At 49.5% G+C, this 23,410-nt stretch overlaps 1 protein-coding gene and 1 long non-coding RNA gene across 3 annotated transcripts; one reads left to right on the forward strand and one right to left on the reverse strand.

The window, feature by feature from the left end:
• Positions 1-88: 88 nt before the first annotated feature.
• Positions 89-1,232, reverse strand: LOC140642727 (uncharacterized). The gene is made up of 2 exons (XR_012039144.1): positions 1,007-1,232; positions 89-421 (listed from the first exon to the last, which is right to left on the reverse strand). It is a non-coding gene; the product is annotated as an uncharacterized lncRNA (long non-coding RNA).
• Positions 275-23,308, forward strand: POLDIP3 (DNA polymerase delta interacting protein 3). 2 transcript variants are annotated; one of them, XM_072843665.1, is made up of 9 exons: positions 276-437; positions 9,446-9,836; positions 10,547-10,633; positions 12,264-12,359; positions 13,968-14,147; positions 14,662-14,739; positions 16,886-17,015; positions 19,953-20,019; positions 20,957-23,308. In XM_072843665.1, exons 1-9 carry the CDS (start codon positions 379-381, stop codon positions 21,132-21,134), a joined length of 1,266 nt encoding a protein of 421 aa, XP_072699766.1. In that variant the 5' UTR covers positions 276-378; the 3' UTR covers positions 21,135-23,308. The 2 variants fall into 2 exon arrangements, with proteins under 2 accessions (XP_072699767.1, XP_072699766.1); XM_072843666.1 differs by lacking the exon at positions 12,264-12,359 and having other exon boundaries at positions 275-437.
• The last annotated feature ends 102 nt before the right edge of the window (positions 23,309-23,410 follow it).

Here is a 23,410-nt window from a genome sequence, read left to right on the forward strand (position 1 = left end):
TTACTCGCTGGGTAATGAATCCCCTTCTCATTAGCCCTACGGTGAGTAGCAGAGCGACCGTTAAACCAAGAGCCCAGGCCCTTCGCAGTTCGTCTCATTCACTTATTTAATTTTTTATATCACTCTCCATTTTATTTCTTCGCTGGGGAGAACCGGGAACCGTAGGTACTCGGAGCCCCCCCGTATGCAGATAAGCAGCTGGCGTCGCAAAGGCTCACGGGGAGCTCCCCGCCCCTTCCGGTTCTTGTCTTGGTTTGAGCTGTCGCGAGAGTTCGTCGGCCGGACGCCGGAAGCGGCTCGTTGCTCCGTAGCGGCCGAAGGGGCGGGCTCCAGGGCTGGGGGAGTCTCAGCTGCTCGCGGTTCGCTCGGCGGCGCAAGATGGCGGACATCTCCCTGGACGAGCTCATCCGGAAGCGCGGGGCTGCGACGAAGGGGCGGTGAGCGGCCCTTTCTCCCTCCGGTGCTCAGGGCCCGTGGCCTAGCGGGGCTCGGGGCGGGGGAGGGAGCGGCCCGGGAGCGAAGCGCAGCGCCGTGTGCGCCCGCCCCCTGCCGCAGCCGCGCTCCTCATTGGCCCGGCCCCGCCGCCTCCGCGGGCCCGGCCGCCGGGCGGTCCACACTGGCTGGGAGCGCCGTCGCTCCGGGGAGGCCGGCGGGGCCGGGGCGGCCGGGGCGGGGGGAGGGGGGAGGGCTCGCGGGGTCTCCCGGGGCCGCCCGGTCCGCCCGCGGGGGAGACTGGCCCTGGGCGCCGCGCTGCTCCTCGGTCTCCGCGCCGCCTTGGGGTTAGGACGGCCGAAGTTTAGCGGGGAAGTGACCCGCCCAGGCTCCGCCGATCTGCTGCCGGCGAGGCTGCGACCCAGACCTCAGCTCGCAGGCCCTGCGCGCGCTCCCCGGCTCCGCCGCCCCCGTTAACCCCCGCCTCGCCCGTGCGGCGGTTCACGTCCCCCGAGCGCTTTCGTGCAACCACCGTCCCGTTTTGCCCCCTTTCGCAGCCGTACCGGCCCCGTACCGTATTCGTATTTCTCCCGTTTTGCAGATGACGAGCTTGAGGCCGGGAGACGTAGAGGGACTTAACCCGAGGCCACGAAGAGTTCGTCCCCCTGAAAGTTGGGGGGCTGCGTGCCTTTTAGGAGCTGGCTGAGTTGGCCTCGGGCTTGGGCAAGAAAAAAAAACAAAACAAAACAGGTGGGCCCGGAGGTTAGAGCTTCTTGATGGTTGTCGGAGAAGACTGTTGTGGCTCCGAGTGCGGAGATGATTTGCGATGAGGTGCCCGGAAGTTGCTCCGGACCCTTAAACGTGGTCCGTCATTTCCAGCCTTTAATGAGCTCCAGCTCTCACCTGTTTGAAGTGGGACTGCGGCCAGCAGTTCTCCAGCATACGTGCGGTAGTTCACATGTCCTTGTAAACTGCCTGTAAAAATGTTAGACACGGTCTTCTCGGATCGGAAGTCATTCACTGAGCAGATGCTTGTTAATACCTCCCGCCTGCGGTGGTTAGAAAGTAGATCCTCTCCTTGGCTAACAAGTGCATCCCCACCGCCCCCAGCCCCCTGCACACATCCACTGCACCTGCCGCCACCGCGTACGTAGTTCACCAGCCAGCTATGCACCTGGCTTCTGGTTCATAACAGGCACACAGGAACCGTTAATTTGCTCAGCTGTTCTCTGAGTAGCTCTCTCCTAGGTCTTCCCGCTGGTAACTGGTGTGGAATTGGTGCTCGGTCCTCTGGCCACTTCTAAGACTGAGTTTCATCAGTTTGATGGACAGTTGCTGAATGAACCAACTACCCAGGACGTGCCCTTTCTGCAGTCACCCCCCTCTGTTCCTGACTGCAGACGGTCTGTACTGTCTGTTGGGTCTGTACTTTGTTGGCTCCGATGTGTGCAGAGTCTGGTGTTGGGCATTCGGTTGAGGATCCGTGGGATGACCGAGCACTGAGCCACCAGGCCGACCTGGTGCCCTGGTGGGCCTGTTGTTGGGTTCTGTGCCACCCTGGCAAGATGACTTCAGAGCTGGGACGTTTCCTCATTTGTAGTAATGGTTTCTGGCAGGTTGTTGAGAAGATTAGGTATGAAAATATAAAAATGTACATTTTAAAGTTTGCACCAAAAAAAAAAAAGTTTGCACCAGGTAGTAAGTGTTCAGCAAATGATAGCAATTATTGTGGATCTTCCCTTTAAAGGAGGAGAAGCCCAACCCCTCCCCCTGATGGGGAACATTAGGTTAGTGTTGAAGCCCTAGAGTCAAACTAAGATTTCGATTCCCTTCTCTCACTTTCCCCGTGATCTTAGGTTACTTAACCATTCCATATCTCTCTTATTTATAAGATACAGATATTTATTAGGTGATTGCTAATGTAAAGTAGTTTGAAAGTATCTGATGGTTTTAAGTGTTCAATTAATGTTAGCTCTAATCATCATTACTGAAGGCTTTTAAATAAAGTAACTTTCCAGTTTTGTGTAAGAATATGTGAGAATATTACTCTGCTCTTACACAATGATTGGATTGGGAGATTGTGCAGAGACTAGAGCTGTCTACATGCTAGTTTGGCCTACATGCTGTATTTGGATTAAACCTGGTAGAAACTTCAGTTTTGGGCGCCTGAGTGTCTCAGCATCTGCCTTAGGCTCAGGGTATGATCTGGAGTCCTGGGATCAAGTCCCGAGTCAGGATCCCTATGGGGAGCCTGCTTCTCCCTCTTCCTGTGTCTCTGCCTCTTTGTGTCTCTCGTGAATGAATAAATCTTTTAAAAACTTTTTTTTTGTTTGTTTTTGTTTTTGTTTTTTTACCTTGCAAAGCCAGTGAACTACATCTAGGGCATCCCTGTCAAAAACTGAAAGGTCTCAGCTAATGGCAGTGAACAAATGTCGTTTCCTTCAGTAACTATATTGTCTTACATGCTTCCTGGAAGAATTCTTCCTTCCTGGGAACTGTGGGATGGCATTGCATGGAGGTCCCAGGAAAAACTTTGTGCTTGATAATTTAAGTAGAGCCAGTGATTATCTCTTCCTCTTAGTGGAAATAGCACAAGAACCTGTAGAAGTGTAGGGACGCCTGGGTGGCTCAATGGTTGAGCATCTGCCTTCAGCTCAGGGTCCCAGGATCAAGTCCCACATTAGTCTCCCCTCTACCTATGTCTCTGCCTTTCTCTCTGTGTCTCTCATGAATTTAAAAAAAAAAAAAAAAAGAAGGAAAGGAAAGAATGAACCTGTGGAAGTGTAAATAACGTGTTTCCCCACAGGTCATGGAATGTGCTTGTTCTTTAGTGCATCCATTCTGTTTTGTGTTCATCACACCTTGTAAGCCTAGAAAGGGGTCATTACCATTATTACCAGGGTCCTGAATTAATCTTATCAAAAGATTTCCCTGGGGCAGCCTGGGTGGCTCAGCAGTTTAGCACCATCTTCAGCCCAGGGCCTGATCCTGGAGACCCAGGATCGAGTCCCACATCCGGCTCCCTGCATGGAGCCTGCTTCTCCCTCTGCCTGTGTCCCTGCCCCCTGCCCCCTCTCTGTGTCTCTCATGAATAAGTAATACAGTCTTAAAAAAAAAAAAAAAAAAGATTTCCCTGATTAACCTGCAAATAAAGAGTTTTGTGTGATACTTCACTCAGCCATGGTGAGGCGCTGTCCCTCACCATGCACAGCTTGACTTTGTTGACTTTGGTTGCCCAAGACCTATGGAGGAGTCTCCCCTGGACAGCTCACGGCACCAACTGCAATGCGGGCCTGTTCTTGTTGGTGTTTTCCTTAAAACATGAGCGTGCTGCTGCTGGTCAAGTTTGCAGAGTCGCCCACCCTGGTTTGATTAGTTTAGCTCTTGGAAGATAATTGTCCACTGCCACCTTCTGGTTAGAGAATGTTCATGAAAGGCGGCAGGCCGTTGTAGTGGAAAGGTTGGGCATGTGCTGCCCTGAGCAGCTCTGGCCCAGATGCCCTGCCTGGGTAGTTCTTGGAGCCGTGGAGAAGGAGGTCGGTCAGCTTTTCAGTTCAGGCCAGGGCTCTGGTCCTAATACTTATTGCTTGTTTGCTTGTTGAAATAAGATAAAAGAAATGTAGACCTAAAACAAAGGGGAGGAAAATTAGTTATTATGTAACATGGAGGGGAAGAAATAGATTTAAGGGACGCCTGGTAGCTCAGCAATTGAGCATCTGTCTGCCTTCGCTCAGGGCGTGATCCCAGAGTCCTGGGATCAAGTCCTGCATCGAGCTCCTTGCGAGGAGCCTGCTTCTCCCTCTGCCGGCGTCCCTGCCTCTTTCTCTCTCTGTGTCTCTCTCCTGAATAAAAAAAGTAGAAATCTTAAAAAAAAAAAAAAAAAGGATCTAAAACAAAACATTTGCACAAGACTTTCTTGGAGGGTAAGGGGATGCTATCCTGTTTCTCTGTGTCTGCAAAGCGCCTAATTCAGGATTGATTCTCCATAACAGAACTAAACCGTGTTTTCTCCATGTAAAGGTGACCTCAGGACACACAATTCTAACCCAGAGACCCTATGCATTAAAATCCACCTTCTACTAATAAACCAGGGTTCCCCTTTATGGGCCTGGATCCTTTGGTCTGGACATCTGTCCAGAGCCAGCTCTGGTCGGGGTGTGGCAGAAAGCACTGAGGTTCCAGTGGGGACATTGGCCCTGTCACCCCCAGCGCCCTTCCCAGAACCCCATGGAGTACCTAGTAGGGCCCTGGAACCAGGGTGGGTGCATTGTTTCAGTGTGGCAGGGTGGGGCAGGCCAGAGCCTTGCTCCAAACCTCCCCCACCCTTCTCCCAAACATTTACTGAGGCCCAAAGTGCAGAATGTGTTTCAGGAACATCAGATAGTGTACAGTGGGAGGTGAGGCTGCAGGTAGGAGCTGGGGCCAGTCCAGAGGCTCTGCTGAGGGGCTGGGCTTTGTTAGGAAGCCCTCCGCAGTTCTTGGAACAGGAGGGTAACACCATGGACTCTGTGTTTTGGAGACCCACTCCTAGCAGGAGTGTTTATTTGAAAAATTCCTGATGACTAATGCCTGCCTTGTACCCAGCACTGCTGCCTGCTGGGATGAATAGCCGTCTTTTCATGCAAGAGGAGGAGCAGTGATTATAAAAAGCCTGAACACTGAAGCCCCGAAAGCTGTTCATGAAAGGAGTTGAAAGAACTGGTGTAACCAGGGAACTGAATGCCATGAATTGAGGGGAAGTAACTTAACTCACGCTCCTCCATCCCCAGCCACGTCCCCTCCCTCTCCCAGATGGACCTGTTGTACTGTTCAGAGAGATTCAAAAGACCAGCACAAGGCATCTCGGTGATCTTTCTTGCCACACAAGCGGTCTGGTGTGTGGGTCCCGACTGAGCACACTGGGCCATCCCAAGTGTTTGCGCTCACCCTCTGGTTACTGGAGTGTGTGCTGTGGCCCTGGACGTGACTGGAGTCCTAAGCTCTTCCTTAGCCTGGGGACAGTATGCCTCATTAACTCTTCAAGTTCTGGTCTTTTTTTTTTTTTTTTAAGATTTTATCATTTATTTGAGACAGAGACAACACATGAGCAGGATCAGGGGCAAAGGGAGAGGGAGAAACAGGCTCCTATTGAGCAGGGAGCCCAATGTGGGGCTTGATCCCAGGACCTGGAGATCATGATCTGAGCCAAAGGCAGATGCTCAACCGACTAAGCCACCCAGGCGCCTCTCAAGTTCTGGTCTTTATTTTTGACTCATGCTTCATTTTTGGTGCTCTAACTAGTTTCAGGGAAGTCCAGTGCATCCTTCAGCGGGACCCTGTCATCTGTGAATAACAACCGCATTCTCTCAGGGTGAAAGGAGAATGTCTGGGGTCCCTGTAGGGTCCCTGGCACTTGGTGGGCTCTCAGGACCAGAAAGTTCTTCGAGCCTTTTTTTCATCTGCCTGGTACAGGGTTGACCCAGGCGAGAAGATGCAGGGTGTACCCCTAAGAGGCTCCTGGTCCTGCAGGAGGTGTGGGCTTGGAAACAGATCCTCCTGATTCAGCACAGTAAGTGCCTCAGCTGCATTGTGTCCAGGGCTCCACTGCCCCAAGGAGGGTGCCTCGGGCTGTGGAAGCTGGTAGGGGATAAGTGAGGGAATGCTCTTGAGGGCAGGAGGCACCCCAGCAGAGCTGCGAGAGCCAGGAGGCTGCAAGCTCTGGGCTATAGTAGGCGTCGTTCACATGACCTCTTCCTGAGCACACTGGGCCGGGTCTAAGCCTTCTCACCGCCGTACAGATGTCTAGTTTGTGGCGTCCCCAGAGCCTTCCTCTTACAGCAGGAGTGCTTCTCACCGTACTCTTTTTGGTGACTTGATTTCCCAACCCAAGGCCTCTGGCTTCAGAGAGGTCCCATGCGTAGTAGATGAACAGTTTTATCTGGAGTGCTTTCTGCCAATGCTGGTTTCATCTGGATCTGGACAGTAAATGTTGATCAAAATCTTTCCCTATTTTATGAGTAGGAGGCCTTCAGTAGTAACTTCTGGTCTGAACTGATAGCCTGTTGCTTTTCTTTGATGGGCATCAATAACAGATGTAGGGAGCTGGAAACATTAAAAAAAACAAACCAGTGGGATTACCTCACCTGTCAGTGGGTCCTGGGGGGTAGGGCTTGATTAGGAAGTTTGTGTGCCTTCCATAAATTCCAGGGGCCCCTCAAGTAGCTCTGGGTTTCAGCACAACCACAAAGCATAGCCCCACCATCGCCAAGGCCTTTCAGACCATGAAACTGAGGGCGGACACTCCAGGGGTGGGCGGGTGCTGTCTGCCACACGCTCCTATTTCTCTCTCCCTGATTGGGGCCTCTCTAAACACTCCATTCCTTTTGGCCTTGCTTCCCTCCCTCCTTTCTTTACAGGAGAAAATAGGACAGGGACCAATAAGCAGGGCCTCTCACCCTCACCTAATCTGACTTTCCCTCTCTCTTCCGCCTGGTTCTTGTGTGGACCCACTGGAAAGTATTTAAGTCCTAAAGTAATTTGCCATTTTTCAAAGAAAAACGGTATGTGCATCACTGCCTTGGGCAGTTTTCTGGCATACTGGAGGCAGCAGGTGTTTCCACTGGTCTAAGGATAATAAGATGGAGGTCACATTTGCCTGTGCTGGTACCTTGGGTATGCTCCAGCTGTCAGCACAGGAGCCCGTGGGCAGTCTCCTCCAGTCGGTTGGGGAAGGGTGAGGCAGTAGGAACACTCACTGACTGGCCTGCTGTGTAGGAGGCCTCCCAGGAGAGCTGGACACAATTGTGGGAAACTGTATAGGAACCTGTTTGTTGGGATCCCTGGGTGGCGCAGCGGTTTGGTGCCTGCCTTTGGCCCAGGGCGCGATCCTGGAGACCCGGGATCGGATCCCACGTCGGGCTCCCGGTGCATGGAGCCTGCTTCTCCCTCTGCCTCTCTCTCTCTCTCTCTGTGACTATCATGAATAAATAAATAAAATCTTTAAAAAAAAAAAAAAAAAAAAAAAAAAAAGGAACCTGTTTGTTTGGTGGGGTTTTGCCTTCTAACACCAGGTGGGAGATGGTGAACACTGCCATAATCCAGGGTCACTGATGGAGTCAAAGATGCAGAGGCCCAGGCCTTCACCCAGCTTTTGGATTCGGTGGGATCTGGACAGCTGTGTTTTTAAGTAATTCCACAGGAGTTTCTAATGCTCAGCCAGGGTGCAACACCACTTACAAAGCGCTGGGCCCTGAAACAGAATGAGCCCCATTCTCCCCCTCCCAGTCCAGTGGGGAAGAGAAAACAAGCAGATGTGTTCTAGGCATAAAGGAGGGTTGTCCTCAAAGAATCAGAGAGGGAGGGTTTCCCAAAGAGGAGGTGTTGCCTTGGGAGCTGGAAGTCCTGGGCGGGGCACCTGCTGCCTGAGTAGTGGTGACGGTGGCTGAAGTAGAGAGGCCTCGTGGTGTGGTGGGCAGGTGGAGTGAGGTAGCCACCGGCAGACCCCAGGAAGGACTTCAAGGGTTGTACTTGGAAGCGTCTTCGCCTTCCTGACAAGCCACTGAACGGCCAGTGGAGGAACCCCCAAGGAAATGGGGCCTGTTTAATGGAGTTTAGTTCATTTCCAATCTTAACGGTTTCTGAATTTGACGTTCTTGTTCCTAAGTGTGATAAATGCATATTTGGCCTTGTCCCTGGTTCCTGGCATGTAGTTCCTAAAACTCTAGGGAGTTTCCTGAGTTACAAGGGTGGTAGGAGCACCTTCTGTTCTAATGAGGTGATGGTTGATGGGCCCCTGGCTAGCTACAGGATGGGGGCTAGTTGCCAGAAAGACCTAGGCATGATTAGTTAGAACTTGGAGCCCTACCTCACTCCCCTCTAGGGAAGGGCGGGGGCTGGAGATTGAGTTAGTCTCCATTGGCCAATGATACAGTCAACCTTGCTTACATAATGGAACCTCCATAAAAATCCCTACACAGTGGAATTTGGGGAGCTTCTGGGTTGGCGAACATGTCTGTGTGCTTGGAGGGTGGTACACCCAAAGTGGACATGGAAACTCCACATCCCTTCCCATATACTTTATATGTCTCTTCTATTTGGCTGTTTCTGAATTGTATCATTTATAATTAATAATAGTAAACTGCTTTTGCTGTGTTCTGTGAGCCATTCTAGCAAATTCTCAGACTTGAGGTGGGGGTGTGGGTCCCCTCACCTCTACCTGGTCTGTCCAAGTGTGAAAAGCCCAGGATTTGGGACTGGCATCTGAAGTGAGGGCATTTTCATGGGACTGAGCCCCTAACCTAGGGGGTGTGCCCTGACTCTGGGTAGGTAGTGTCAGAACTGAATTGTAGGACACCTGGTTGGTGTCTAGAGAGTTCAAGAACGGTTGAAGTGAGGAAAACACCCACATATTTGGTGTCACAGTGTTGTGAATGGAAACAGTTTGGACAGTGGCTCTTTTTCTTTTCTACCAAGTCTTTGTGTCTTCAGTCTGTTACGGAGCTAGCTCCTGCTCCCAGCCCAGGAGGGCATCGGCCAGCACCGGAGGCCTGGGTTTGCCAGGGGCAGGCTTGGGGACCCTTTGTTAATTGTTGCCTCTCCAAGTTGTTCAGTCCACATCACCGGGTACTGAGGGGGGTGACTGGGAGCATGGCTGTGGAAGAGCTTTGGAAATTGAAGGTTAGGGTATTTGGGGGATATGCTTTTTTTTTTTTTTTTCCCCTTGTGGCTAGCATCATTTGGAGGTTACTGTCCCTGATGTTATCTCAGAGCACCTGATCTAGGGAGCAAAACAATCTTACCTAAGTGATAGAAACCACTAGGCCCTTCTTCCTAATTTTATTTGCAAGGCAAAGTGAAAAGCTGTAAACTAGGAAAGAAGTTGCAATATAAGTTTGTTTCAGAGAGTGACCTGATTTCTGGTTTCTCCAGGAGCTCCCCTGCCCCCCATTCCCAGTATTACAAGGGCTCAACTTCCTTCGGATCGGCTACCATCGATAACCCAGATCCGCTTCATATTGCAATTTTTTGCTTGCAGTCTCAATGCCAGACCAGGAGTCGGAGGTGTTCGATCTCGTGTTGGGATCCAGCAGGGCCTTCTTGGCCAGCCAGCACGCACAGCCACCTTCCAGCAGAGGTTTGATGCCCGGCAGAAGATTGGCCTCTCAGACGCCCGGCTCAAGCTGGGAGTCCAGGATGCCCGGGAAAAGCTTTTGCAGAAAGATGCTCGGTTCCGGATCAAAGGGAAAGTGCAAGACGCCCGAGAGATGCTAAACTCCCGCAAGCAACAGGTCACGGTGCCCCAGAAGCCCCGGCAGGTGGCCGATGCCCGGGAGAAGATCAGCTTGAAGCGGAGTTCCCCAGCCACCTTCCTGAGCCCACCCATCGGGACAGTGACCCCTGCCCTGAAGCTCACCAAAACCATCCAGGTAAGTGGCTCTTGCCATGTATTCCTGGGGAGCCAGCAACAACCGCAGATTCAGGCAGGGATTGGGGGCCAGGAGAGTTTGGGCAAAATGACAGTTCTCCCAAGGGTTTATATAGTAACCATATGGAGGAGAGGAGGCAAGGTTTTCATCTAGTTTTGTGGAGAAGAAAGGGGACTCCAGGAAAAGTCAGTGACTTTCTCCAGTGAGTTAGTGAGGGAGGGAAAAGAGGGGAGAAGATGGAACACTTGTGGGGCGTGTGTTGTGCGGCCAGCACTTAACACATAGAACTTTATTTCTCTCTCACTGTGACTCTGGGATCATTACCACAGTTTTATAAAAGAAGACTCTTGGTCTCAGAGATGAGAATCATTGTGCAGTAGGAGTACCAGGGTAGGAGCCTAGTCAGACCTGGCTCCCCATCCAGTGCCCTGGCCACTTGCACAGCTGCCAAAGGGAATGAAGACAATATTTCGTCTTCATAGCAACTCTGGTAACAGGAACAGCAGCAGCTGCGAACATGTATTGAGCCAGGCTCATGGAGCAAGACCATTAGGCTTTCTGTGACTCCTGCTTCAGGCATGAGGCACTCTGGAGGGCTTTTCCCACAGACCACAACTGAGTGCCACCATATTTCAAGTTCAGTGATTCCTTACTCCTGCAGAACAGACGTGGACCCCATGGGAAAAATTATGGTCTCTGTGTGTTTCTAGGTTCCACAGCAGAAAGCCATGGCACCACTCCACACCCATCCTGCTGGAATGAGGATCAATGTGGTCAATAACCACCCAGCCAAACAGGTGAGAGAGTGGGCACGCACCTACATGTGCATGAGTGTGTTGTGTACTGTGTAGGTGTACACGTGCATAGGTTCTGGAGACCTCTGCTGGGCGGATTAACTGACCTTAGCCCAAGGTTTCTGGTGTGAAGAATTAGAGGAACTACATTTGGTTTTTTGCAATTTCTGAGTTTTATTTATTTTTATTTTTTCAAAGATTTATTTATTTCAAAGAAAGTGAGTGGAGTAGGGGCAGAGGGGGAGAGAGTGTGAGAGAGAGAGAACTCAAGAAGACTCTCACCAAGCACAGGAGCCCATTGACTCTGAGCTAAAAGCAAGAGTCAGACACACCTACTGAGCCACCCAGGCGCCCCTGCAATTTATGAGTTTAAAAAAAATACCGGGGATCCCGGGGAGGCCCAGCAGTTTAGCTCCTGCCTTCGGCCCAGGGCATGATCCTGGGTTCCCGGGATTGAGTCCCACATTGGGCTCCCTGTGTGGGGTCTGCTGCTCCTTCTGCCTGTGTCTCTGCCTCTCTCTCTGTGTCTCTCTCTCTCTGTCTCTCATGAATAAATAAATAAAATCTTTTTTAAAAAAATACCTCTTACAAAAAAAAAAAAAAAATACCTCTTACAATAGGGAGGAGGTGAGTATGTAAGAGGCAGAGAGGCAAACTGGAAGTCTTCTACTTTTTATTATTAAAATAGTATGTGCCAAAAAAAAAAAAAGAAAGAAAGAAAGAAAAGCTCAATATGTGCTTAATATAGAACATTAGTAAAATCGAGAAAGTAAAAAGGAAAAAAGAATTCTTGTGCTCCTTCTCTCCAAAGCCAGCTGCTGTTGAAATGCTGCCCTGGCTCCTTCCTGGGTTTTTGGTTTTTTAAGTGTCATTATTGTTGAGTTAATGCCTACTTGTAGTTGTGTGTGTATTATTATCCAATTTTGTGTCCTTCTGTTTTCACTGTATAGCTCAAGCACTTCTGTGATTCACATTCACTGTAAACATTTTTAATAACTGCATAAACCATTGAATTGATGTTCCAGTTTTTAAAAGCCATTCTCCTATAATTTTCACTGTTAGAAACCCTGCGAATATCTTTGTGGCTAAAGCTTTTTCTAGAGTTTGGATTTATTTCTGTAGGCCAGACTGCCTAGGATGGACTTTCTAAACCCAGGATTGTAAACACCTGTTTTAAGGTTTTTCTAGGTGTTGCCCACTTGTGGGAAGGTAATTCTTATGAACCTGGAGGTTGCAGCACTTTTGTTAGGCCCTTGTGGGTGGAGAGCCGGCCTGTCAGGCTTTGACTCCCAGGCCAGTATCCCCCGGTTCTTTCCCGCCACCCACTTCTCCCTCCACCAACCAGCTCCACATAGTTTGCTGTTCTTGCTCCAAATGTCCTTTGAGAGCCTAAGGCCACATTAGCTTTCTTTTTGTTTTTAATGTTATTCCTTTTTTTTTTTTTTAAGATTTTATTTTATTTTATTCATGTGAGACACAGAAGCAGAGACCTAGAGAGAGAATCAGGCTCTTCTCATGGAGCCCAGTGCGAGACTTGATCCCAGGACCCGGCGTCCTGCCCTGAGCCAAAGGCAGATGCTCAACCGCTGAGCTACCCCAAGCGTCCCAGCTTTTTCTTTTTTCTTTCTTTTAGAATTTATATGATTTGGAGGAAGATGATGACTCTGTAGCTCCCATTCCTAGTAAACAGATGAAATTTGCAGCCTCAAGCAGCTTTCTCCACCACGTGGTAAGGCATTTTATGTTTTTGCTGCACTCACCATGTGTATCTGGTCAGGTGGATGGGAGAGGTGGTGGAGAGTACGGCCTTTCAGTTCACAAGTCTGCGTTTGTTTCATGAGATTTTCAGAGTTGGCACTAATCTAATCCCTGGTTTTATAAATACTGAGACCAGGGCATCCAGTGCTATGTCCAAGGTGCCACAGCTAGCCTGTGGGTAGCCTGTCGCGTCCTGAGGCTGCTAGCTGCAGCCTCCACTTGCTGCTGGAGACACTTCAGGGGCAATGGGAGATGCCAGAGGAGGGGATCCTGTTTCCTCTCCTCTGGCAGGAAATTCTGCATGTTCCCCTTCCCTCCGTGGTCAGCAGCTCTGGGCCAGTAGTCCTATTTTTCAGGAGAGGGAGCAGGCACGGGGGGGGGGGGGGGGGGGGGTGAAATATGCTCAGAATCTCCCAGCTTACAGATAGTGGATCTGAGTCAATCCAGCTCATGCCGTCTGCCTCCCTGGCCGCATCTGTCATACTCCACTGGCTGTCAATATTCAGAAAGCAGCTTGAGAAATGTGGGGTCCAGCGTGAGAAGGACATTTCATTTGATTCAGAGAAGCTAGTGAATCACCCCTGCCCCACACTCTGCCTCTCTGGCTGCTGCATCCCTTCCTTCTTCCAGAGTCAGTACCTGGCAAGTTCTGTCTTAAGTCAGCAAGGCCACCTGCTACTTTTGCCTCAGACATCTTTTGCCTCTGACACATTAATCTCAAGGAGTTTCCTGGTTTACATTTCCAAGGGACCACATCCCCAGTTAGGGGCAGCAGGAGAAGGAGGAACTGTTTCTTTTTTCTTTTTTTTTAAGATTTATTTATTTATTCATGAGAGACACAGATTGAGAGGAGAGGCAGAGACATAGGCAGAGGGAGAAACAGGCTTCTCGTAGGGAGCCCGATGCGGGACTCAATCCCAGATCCGGAGATCACGACCTGAGCCAAAGGCAGGCGCCCAACCGCTGAGCTACCCAGGCGTCCCGAAGAACTGTTTCTGCTGGTCTGCACATGTTGTCTCTGCCAGCATGTCCTTCACAGTCTGGGAGCTGATGAGGCCAGGGCTGTGCATGGTGCTTCTGTGTGGCAGAAATGGGGGCCAAGAAGCTGGGAGTCTGCCTTTCTGAAAAGTGGGTTCTTGTGCCTGGCCAGCTCAGAACTGATGATTATTAGCCCATTGTGATAGAAGCATATGCTTCTGTCATATCTGAGAATGAACTTTAAGCTTTTGGCCTTCTGATTAGTCCCAGATTGTAGGGGTTTCATAAAATCTAAATGGTATGGGTAGACCTGTGGCTCCAGGCCAGACCTGCGTGGAAGTTTCTCACGAAGGGCTTCATGCACTGGAGAGTGACTTTTTTTTTTTTTTTTTTGGAGAGTGACTTCTATAAACATGTTGGGCAGACTGCATATCTCCCCTCCCGCCTCTTCCTTGGGGGAAGTCACTGGTGGCTTTTTTGGCTCCAAATCTCTAATGGAATTGGGGAGTTTGGAAGCCTTGGGGGTGGCGGTTGCCAGCCACATAGGGCTTCTCTCTTGCCTTCTCTAGCTTTTCAGATTCTTGTCCGCCTCTTTGTTTAGGCCGGGCTGAGCAGTTCCAAGTTCTCCATGTCCAAGGCCCTCCCTCTCACCAAAGTGGTTCAGAATGATGCTTACACAGCTCCTGCCCTCCCCTCCTCTGTTCGGACAAAAGCCTTGACCAGCATGTCTCGGACACTAGTGAACAAGGAGGAGTCCCCCAAAGAGCTGCCGCCTGCTGAGGTGAGGTGAAGGTGAAGGAGAAGAAGTGACTGCATCCATTGAGAGTCAGCCTGTGCTGGGTGGGCAGTGTATCATGTGTACTCTGTGGAGTCCTCACAGCACCTCCGGGAGGTGCGCATTACCACCGCCATTTTACAAATGAGTGCGCCAAGACTCAGTGACCACTGCCCTCAAATGCTTCTGGGCCAATGGGGGAAACAGCTGCAGATAGAGCAGTTTTGGTGATAGAACAGAGGTCTGCCCAGAGAAGAGCAGCTGGGAGTACTGAAGAAGGAGCATTTGATTCTACGGGGCAGGTCGGAAAGGCTTTAAGGAGAAAGTGTCACCTGAGTTGGATGGGTCTTGAAATGTGATTGGCATTCCATGCAGAGGTTCAGAGGCATAGTGGTGGGGCATGATTGTGACAGGCTCTCTAGGAGGCTTTTCTCTGGGCCTTCTGGTCACTGGCCGGAAGTGCATGCTGCTGCTGAACCCACAGCTATTGTCTGATTCTGGGAACTGTCTCCTCTGGCAGCCTGTCCTCAGCCCCTTGGAAGGCACCAAGATGACTGTAAACAATCTGCACCCTCGAGTCACCGAAGAAGACATTGTGGTGAGTACTATGTCCTGCCAGAACTTTAGATTCAAACCACTTCTGTGTCAAGGGACCCCAAGACCACCCCCAGGTTCACTCTCTAAGACTCACAGGACTCCTCATAGAATCATGTCAGGGCTAAGGCTTATTACAGGATACAGCAAAATCAGCAAAGGGAAAGGTTTATGGAGCAGAGGCTGGGGGAATCTAGGTGCAACTTTCTGGATTCCTCCTGAATCGAGTCACACGGAACGTATTTTATTCCCCCAGCAACGAGCTGTGACGCATGAAACCAGGGAGCTCGTTACAGACTCAGTGCCCAGGGTTTTTACCAGGAACCCATCGCGTAGGCATCCTTTGCCCATGCTGCATACCAGCATTCCAGACTGCCAGGAGGAAAAGCAGGTGTTCAGCATAAACCACATTTGCACAGTTTATACTCAGTGAGCCACTCTTATCAATTAGGGTGGTGGGAGCTTTCCCCAATTCCAGGTTCCCAGCCACCAGCCAAGATCCAGCCTTGGAAGCAGGTCTTTTAAAAGATAGCAGTCAGGCTGGCTGTGTTAACTGTTCTTTGCAGCTTCTAAACCAGGGCCAGGGCATTGTGCTGAATGGGTCTTGACTGGGATCCTCTAGTCCCATGGCTTACAGCCCCATTGTTCTTATTTTCCTGTGGGTCTCTGGAACTTCTGCCTCCTCTAGGGGTTTTCATGATTCCAAAGTAAAAGCAGTGAGACAGATTGGTGTTATCTGGTGATTGGCCCTTCTGGATTGGCCTGGTCTGTTCTGTCCTGCCCTTACCCTGAGCCTGGTAAGGATGTAGCCAGGACTTCTCTTCCACCTTGTTTTTGTTTTTTAAATAACACTCTTAGTTTAAAAATCTACATACCCTTTTAACTCGGAGCTGTTGAATCATAGAAGAAATGCAGCTGCACTCCAGCCTCTCTCTGAACTGAGTTTCAAGTTCTTTAACAGCCCATAATGGCCACCACGTTTGACGTTTCAGGTTTTAACTATGAAACACGAGTGCTGTGTGATAGCTTTGAGAAGTAAGCAGGCTCACCAGGAAATGGTACACACAATGGAAATTGTAGCCTCCTTTGTCTAATACTTGGCAAATTAATAGAGAATTAAAACAAAGTTTTTTCCTGATTATAAAAGTAGTAGTAGCTACTGTTTATTGAGCACTTATTATGTGGCAGGTAATTTGTATGCAAGATCTTTGAAAATACAGAGTAGTGAGAACTGACCACCATTCAGAGTGGACACCAGTAATAGCCACTGTCCCTTCTTTACCTATGTGGATAATGTTTAGAGAATAGTAGTAATAAAATTGGTATCACACTTAGTATTCAGTTCCATACCTTGGTTTTGGTATTTAACATTTTCACTTTATCACAAAACAGATTGTTTCAGTGACCTTCTCAGAAACCATTCTGTCCTCATAACAACCTGGTGAAGGGAGTCACAAAAGAAGAAATGGCATGGGTTGCTAGTCAGCCTTTGTGATCCATCTCCTCATTGTCTTCCTTCTCTGGCCTTACCTCCTGCCCTGGAAAACAAGGCAGGGGTGGGGAGGTTATCAGGGGACATGAGGATGATAGTCACACACATGTACAGAGAGCACTGCACTAAAAAATGACTTTTCAGCAACCCTGGGAGGAAGGTGAAACCATTCCTTTTCTTTTTTTTTTTTTTTTTTTTTTTTCCCCAGAAGAGAAAACTCATGGTCAGGGAAGTTAAATAACTTGCAGATTCCCTGGTGGCATATTTACCACTGCCTTTGATGAGCTACACGTTCCTTTGCATGACAGGGCCCACAGAGAAATTCTCTGTTTTCCTTGTTGAGAAAGTGGGTACCAAAGCAGGAAGACTTTGGGGGTGCCTGGCTGAAGGACACAGGGACTTCAAGGCTTATAAGCCCAGACCCGTGTCCTACTGCCAGCTCAGTTTGCTCCCTCATCTGGTCCCACTTGGAGAGGCCTGTGGATGTCCCAAGGATACTGCCCAGACCGGCACCTCCCCAAATCCTGGGCGCTGAGCATGTTCAGCTGGAGTGTAGCCACCAGTCTACCCAGAGCCCTCTCTGAGTGTGTAGATGGCAGGCAGGCAGGGTAATGGTTCCAGATTCTTCTACAGCCCTCACCCATCTTATTCTTTGCAGGAGCTTTTCTGTGTGTGTGGAGCCCTCAAAAGGGCTCGGCTGGTCCATCCTGGGGTAGCAGAGGTGGTCTTTGTGAAGAAGGATGATGCCATTACTGCATATAAGAAGTATAACAACAGGTGTTTGGATGGTAAGTCAAGGAGAAACCAGCCACTTCACCTTCCCGCTGCCCACGGCTCACTACCCGGCATTAGGCCTTCTGAGCAAGCTTTCCTCTGAGATGAATGGAAGGACTCCTGATGCATTCCTCCCTCTGGGGTTTCCCTTGCACAAAGAGCACACACAGATGTGCAGTCCCCTGAGCTGCCGGCTTTACAGGACCTTGGGTTTTCACCCAGTCCTAGGACTTCAGTTTAGCGAGCAGAGAACACCATTTCTCCATGGGTGGTTCTCTTAGAGGTGTTGCTGGGGAAGCCAAAAGTCCTAGCCGTCTCCTTCCAGATGTTGGTCTCATTATTTCTGGGCCAGTTTCCTCAAAGGCCTGAAGCCTTGTCTAACTGTTAGCACCTGGGTGAGCTCTGCTCCTGGGGAGCAAGCTACTGATTTTACTGAGCTCAGAGTCACATTATTTATCTCAGGATAGCCTGTGGAGAGAAACTGCTGTGTCCCTTTTGTCCACTGGTTAGTTCTTTCAGTGTTTATTGAGTACACTTGTGGACCGGGGACCTGTGCTAGAGATGCAGAGACTAATGTAACACAGAGTTTTGATTTGCATTTCCCTGTTGGTGAATGATGTTGAGTATCTTTTCCTGTGCATATTCACCATTTGTATATCTTGGAGGAATGTCTATTCAGACTATTTGCCCACATTTTTTTTTTTTTTAAGATTTATTTATTTATTAGGGAGAGTGAGCACACAGAGGGGGAGGGAGAAATAGATTCCCCACTGAGCCGGGAGCCTGAAGCAGGGCTCAATCCCAGAACCCTGGGATCACGACCCAAGCCAAAGGCAGACACTTAACCAACTGAGCCACCTAGGCACCCCAATATTTGCCCACCTTTTGAGTTTAAAAAAATTATTTTTGGGGTCCCTGGGTGGTGCAGCGGTTTGGCGCCTGCCTTTGGCCCAGGGCGCAATCCTGGAGACCCGGGATCGAATCCCACGTGGGGCTCCCGGTGCATGGAGCCTGCTTCTCCCTCTGCCTGTGTCTCTGCCTCTCTCTCTCTCTGTGACTATCATAAATAAATAAAAATTTTAAAAAATAAATTAAAATTATTTTTAAGAATTTTTTTTTTTTTTTTTTAAGATTTTAGTTATTTGTTCATGAGAGACAGAGAGAGGCAGAGTCACAGGCAGAGGGAGAAGCAGGCTCCATGCAGGGAGCCCGACACAGGACTCGATTCCGGGTCCCCAGGATCACGCCCTGGGCTGAAGGTGGCGCTAAACTATTGGGCCACCAGGGCTGCCTTAAGAATTCTTTATACTTAATTCATCTCTTATCAGATAACTGATTTGCCAGTATTTTCTCATTCTGTTATCTTTTCCCTCTTTTTGATCTATGCATTTACAGCTATTCATTTTTCTCTAAGCAGTGCTTTAGCTGCATCCCATGGATTTTAGTATGTTGTGTCTTTATTTTCATTCATCTCAAAGTATTTTCTGAATTCCCTTGTGATTTCTTCTTTGACCTGTTGATTATTTAGAACTGTTTAATTTCCATGTTTTTGTGAATTTGCCAAATTTCCTTCTGTTCCATTAGTGTTTAAAGAAAATATGTATTTTGCTGCTGGTAGGTATCTGTGAGGTCTAGTTTATAATGTTCGAATCTTCTGTTTCCTTGTTGGTCTTCTGACTGGCTCTTCTTGCCATTACTGAAAGCGAAGTATTGAAATCATCAACTGTTTACTTTTTTGCTTTGTGTGTTTCAGGGTCTGATGTTAGTTGCATATGGTTATATACGTATATGTTAGTTGTATGTATGTTTATAATTGCTTTTTTCCTGGATTGGCCCTTTTATCATTACAAAATGACCCTCTTTTTCTCAGGGCCCCTGGGTGACTCAGTTAAGCATCTGACTCTTGGTTTTGGCTCAGGACATGATCTCAAGGTCAGGGGTCAAGTTCATTGGGCTCTGAGCTTTTCGTGGAGTTGGCTTATGATTCTTTCTCCCTCTTCCTTCCTCCTGCCCCTCTCTACTCACCTGTGTGCATAACACATGCTCTCTCTCAAATAAATAAAATCTTATAAAACAAAATAATGACCCTCTTTGTCTCTATGTAACTTTTTTTTAAGTGTTTTGTCTTATATTAGTATAGTTACTTCAGCTTTCTTGGGGCTGCTGTTTGGGTGATAAATCTTTTTTCATCCTTTTACTTTCAACCATTTTATATCTTTGAATCTAAGGTGTGTCTCCTATAGATAGCATATTGTTGGATCTATCTTTTCTTTAATCTAGTTTGACCATCTCTGCCTTTTGGATTATTTAATCCATTCCCATGTAATGTAGCACTTACTTTTTTTTTTTTTTTGCATGACATGAATATTTTCTAGCATGACATTTTAGGCCCTTGAAAGATTTTTTTCACTATATGTTTTGAGTCACTACTGTAACGGCTGCTCCAGGGTTCACAGTGTATGTTGTAGTTTACCAGAATCTCTTTCAGATAAATACTAATTTAATTCCAGAGAGGTAGTAGAAGTGTTCCCCTCTATGGTTCTATCCCTCTCCCTCCCTCTTGTGTGCTGCGGTTGCTATGCTTCTCACATGCTGTGTAGAGGAGCAGTGCGGTTTTGGAGCAGTTAATCCTTCACGGACAAAGTGGAAGTCTGTACATTTGCTTTTGAAGTCTTTTTTTACTTAGTTTCACCACATAAACATTTTCCTTTACTACTTCACAAATGGGTTTAGAGAGAGTTCTCCCTTCAGCTCTCACCTCCTGCTCAAAGCGAGGTCTGTTACCACGTCCTCTTTTGTGGGGACCTCATGCCCTGGGATCCCCAAAGCCTGGCACCCCTGTCTCCCGTCGTGGAGCCAGAGCTGCCAGAGTAGGGTGTTGATCCTTGGTGATGGAGTGGGCAGCTCTTGTCCTTTCGTCTTGCAGAGCTCTTTCCTTGTTGGTTTTTCAGGGCAACCAATGAAATGCAACCTTCACATGAATGGCAACGTTATCACCTCAGACCAGCCCATCCTGCTGTAAGTCCTGAAGGTGCTGGGGACCGGGCGGAGCTCTTCTCCAGGTTTATGCTGTGTGGTTGGCTCTTGATCCTGCAGGGATCGTGCCTGCAGCACCGCTTCCCTCTCCATTTCTTCTGCGCTGTGGGCGGACGGGCGTCGGGCTGCTGAACTTTGTACAGAGTGGTGGTCATTTTCGCGGGGGATGGACCCCACGCTCAGCTTTATGATGTAGAAAGTCCTGTGACGGAGGTGGGAGAGCAGCCAGCTGTGTGTACCGTCCCAGTGAATGGAAAACCACCTCATGGGCTCTGATGGAGGTGGTGCACAGTGCCAGCCCTTGTTTTAGGACACGCGCCTACGCATACGTGCCTGACCCAGGACTGGGGGGTTTTGAGGCTGAGATGCATAAACTATAGATTGGCAGGACATCATTTTATAGACAAGGAGACAAAACCTCAGGAAGATATTAGACTTGCCACGGTGGGAGGGGCAGGCCGAGTTTGAAATTTAGAAAAGCCAGAATTTGAACCTCAGATATTGAATTGTGTGATTTGGACAAGTTTGTTAAGCTATGGTGCAAGAATAAGTTGTATTCTGGAAAATAGGGGTTTTATGACCTAATACGTTTGGGAGCCATTGGGCTAAACAGCAAAGTTGACTTCTTTACTTTAAGACTTCTCAAAATACATAATTCGCTGATGTGTAAGTGACTGTCTCTGAAGGGCCTGCAGCATTTCTTAAAACCCCAGATCACAACAGGCTGCATTTCAATTTTGTCATCAGCAAATCCAAAAATGATAGATTTGCTATAGAATGTAATGAGATCAAGGAGTACAGAGCACAGAAAGCATTCTGTTCAGCACCTAACTTTCCTAACAAACTTAGTAAACAGTGAGTTCCCTCCCCATCTGAGGGAAAACTGACAAGGATTTTGACTCTTCTCTGCTCTCCACAGACGGCTGAGTGACAGCCCCTCAGTGAAAAAGGAGAGCGAGCTGCCTCGCAGGGTGAACTCCACTGCCTCCTCTAACCCTCCTGCCGAAGTGGACCCCGACACCATTCTGAAAGCGCTCTTCAAGTCTTCGGGGGCCTCTGTGACTACGCAGCCCACAGAATTCAAAATCAAACTTTGAGCAGGGGAGTGAGGCAGCCAGAAGCGGGGGCAGAGGAGGGTGGCTCTGTTTCCTAAAGCAAAGCTTGTGACCAATGGGCCGTCGGACTGGAAGGCCCTGAGCGTGGGAAGGGCCGCCAGGGGTAGAGAGCTTCCTCACTGGACGGGACCCACCTCTCTGTTTTGTGTCCTACCCTGTGCTCTTCTGTACGTTAACATTTCCTGTAGTCTGTGTCTTCTCCCTCCACCTCCTCACCAAGGTAGGCTCGTGTTGCCCAGAGCATCCCTCCCCCCTAATCTCAGTCCCAAGCAGATTTCTTGTCTGAAAATGGTACCCTCAGTTCTCTGGCTGGCTTTTTGGGGGCCCCATGGAATGCAGGGCTGAGGCCTCTGTGAAGGACACTTTTCTCTGGGAGGTGAAGAGCTGCCTCCCCTTTCTCTTTTTTTAAACTTTTAAACGAAGTAGGGAATGGGAGCCCCTGCCCTCCTAGGGGAAGCCAGGTCAGTGTGAGAGCTGTGCCGCTCACCTACCTGGTCATTGCAGGTGGCCTGGGTGGGGATCAGGCCACAGCCCTCTTGTCCTCTCGCCACAACTGGCTCTAGACAGTGTGGTCTGGGCACACATGGCAAGGGCAGCGTGGGGCTGCCGCTCTGCTGGGAAGAGCATCCCTGGCTGCCAGGTTATCTGAGAAGGCCTGGGCCATCTCTGGTGTCTCAGTCAGCTCTCACATTCACGTTTCCCTCTCCCTGGGTTCTGCTGTGTGCCCTAGCCCAGCTCTCAACCTCTGGGTCTCAGTACCAGGAGGGGCGTGCACCATCAGCCCCCCAGTTCTCACCTGGCATGGCGCTCCTCAAATGCCAACTCTCCGCTAGTTGATTTTTTTTTTTTTTTTTTTTAAACTCTGCCTATTCTGTGACTCTGAGGGCCTGTGGGATTATTTGAATGGGAGATGTTGACTTCCTCCCTCTTTGTTTCTGGCCTCGTGCCTATAGGACAATAGGAATGCTGAGAGAGGCACAGATCCAACTGCCACCAAGGGGTGCTGTTCCCAGTGTTGTGACTGACACATCCATCCTTGACCAGAGGGGTCTTGCCCTGCCTTGGGAGCAAAGTGCGCAGGGAGTGCTGGGTGGTAGGGAGGGAGTGGAGAGAGCAGAGCCGACCTCCCAGGTGAGCTGCTAGGCTCTCCCCTCATAATGGTTCCAGGTGTTTGGGCAGAACTGTAGCCACCACGGGTGGCCCCTGCATACCAGACTGCTTGGCTCCACTGCCCTCAGGCTCCTGCCACGTTGTTGGGACTGCGGAAGGAATCCAGGCTGGCAGAGCCGGAGTGAGTTGGGCAGCAGGCTCGGGGATCTCTACCGAAGCAGCAGCAAGCACTGTGAAAGGCAGAAGTCTAGGAAATAGAGGGGACCTGAGACACAGCCTTTTATGGCCTGCTTGAGGCCAGTCCAGGGAAGACACATCTGGAAACTCATGTTTCAGAGTTCTGTTTAAGCAGGAAAGACCCAGGCTTTGAACACCGCCCAGTCCTCAAGGTCTGCGGTTGCTCAGGCTTTGGAAAGTTGCTCAGTCCATGGAAAGTACCTGATGGTGCTCCACCTTCTGGTTCTTTAAAGAATGCTGCTTTTGTTCCCTTGTTCCCTTTCCCCCTTTGAATGGGTGCAAACTTACTTCTCAGCAGCCGGAAAACATTCCTCCTACACCTTCCCCTTCTTCTTCCACAAGAACACCCACAAGGCAGTAGGACCTGGTTTTTCAGGTACTAGGGACAGTTGGATCACTGCTTGGACTCTGCTTCAAGTAGGGATGGTGAATATCCTCCTGCCTGCATGGCTTTACCCTCCCCTCTCCCCCACCTGTCCCGCCCCGTCCCCCAGCCCTGTGCCAGGCTGCTCTGGCTATCACAGAGTTCACTGAGCCCAGCTGCAACCCTCTGGCCATCCAGACCCTGTCCTCTGCATAGCCATATGGTACATTGCAGGGTGGAGCCTGTTTGCCTGCCCTGCTCTACAGGGTGTCATCATGGAAAATGGAAGAGAAGGTGGTGGGCCAATCCTCGTGTCCCTCTTCACCTCCCACCCCTCCAGGTTCCTCGTGTGTATCTCTTGTTCAAAAGGAGAGGAAGAGACATGAAGGGATGGAGGAGACTATATGTTACTTACCCATTTCTGAATAAATATTTGTTATTCCTACCTTTGAGCTGCTCTTTCTTAAAGGATTCTGAGTAGCTTTATGGGACTCGGCACTAGAAAACAGGAATTTGCCTCTGCTTTACTGCTTACCAGCTATGACCC

This window comes from Canis lupus, chromosome 11 (assembly GCF_048164855.1).
Source record: "Canis lupus baileyi chromosome 11, mCanLup2.hap1, whole genome shotgun sequence".
NCBI lineage: Eukaryota > Metazoa > Chordata > Mammalia > Carnivora > Canidae > Canis > Canis lupus.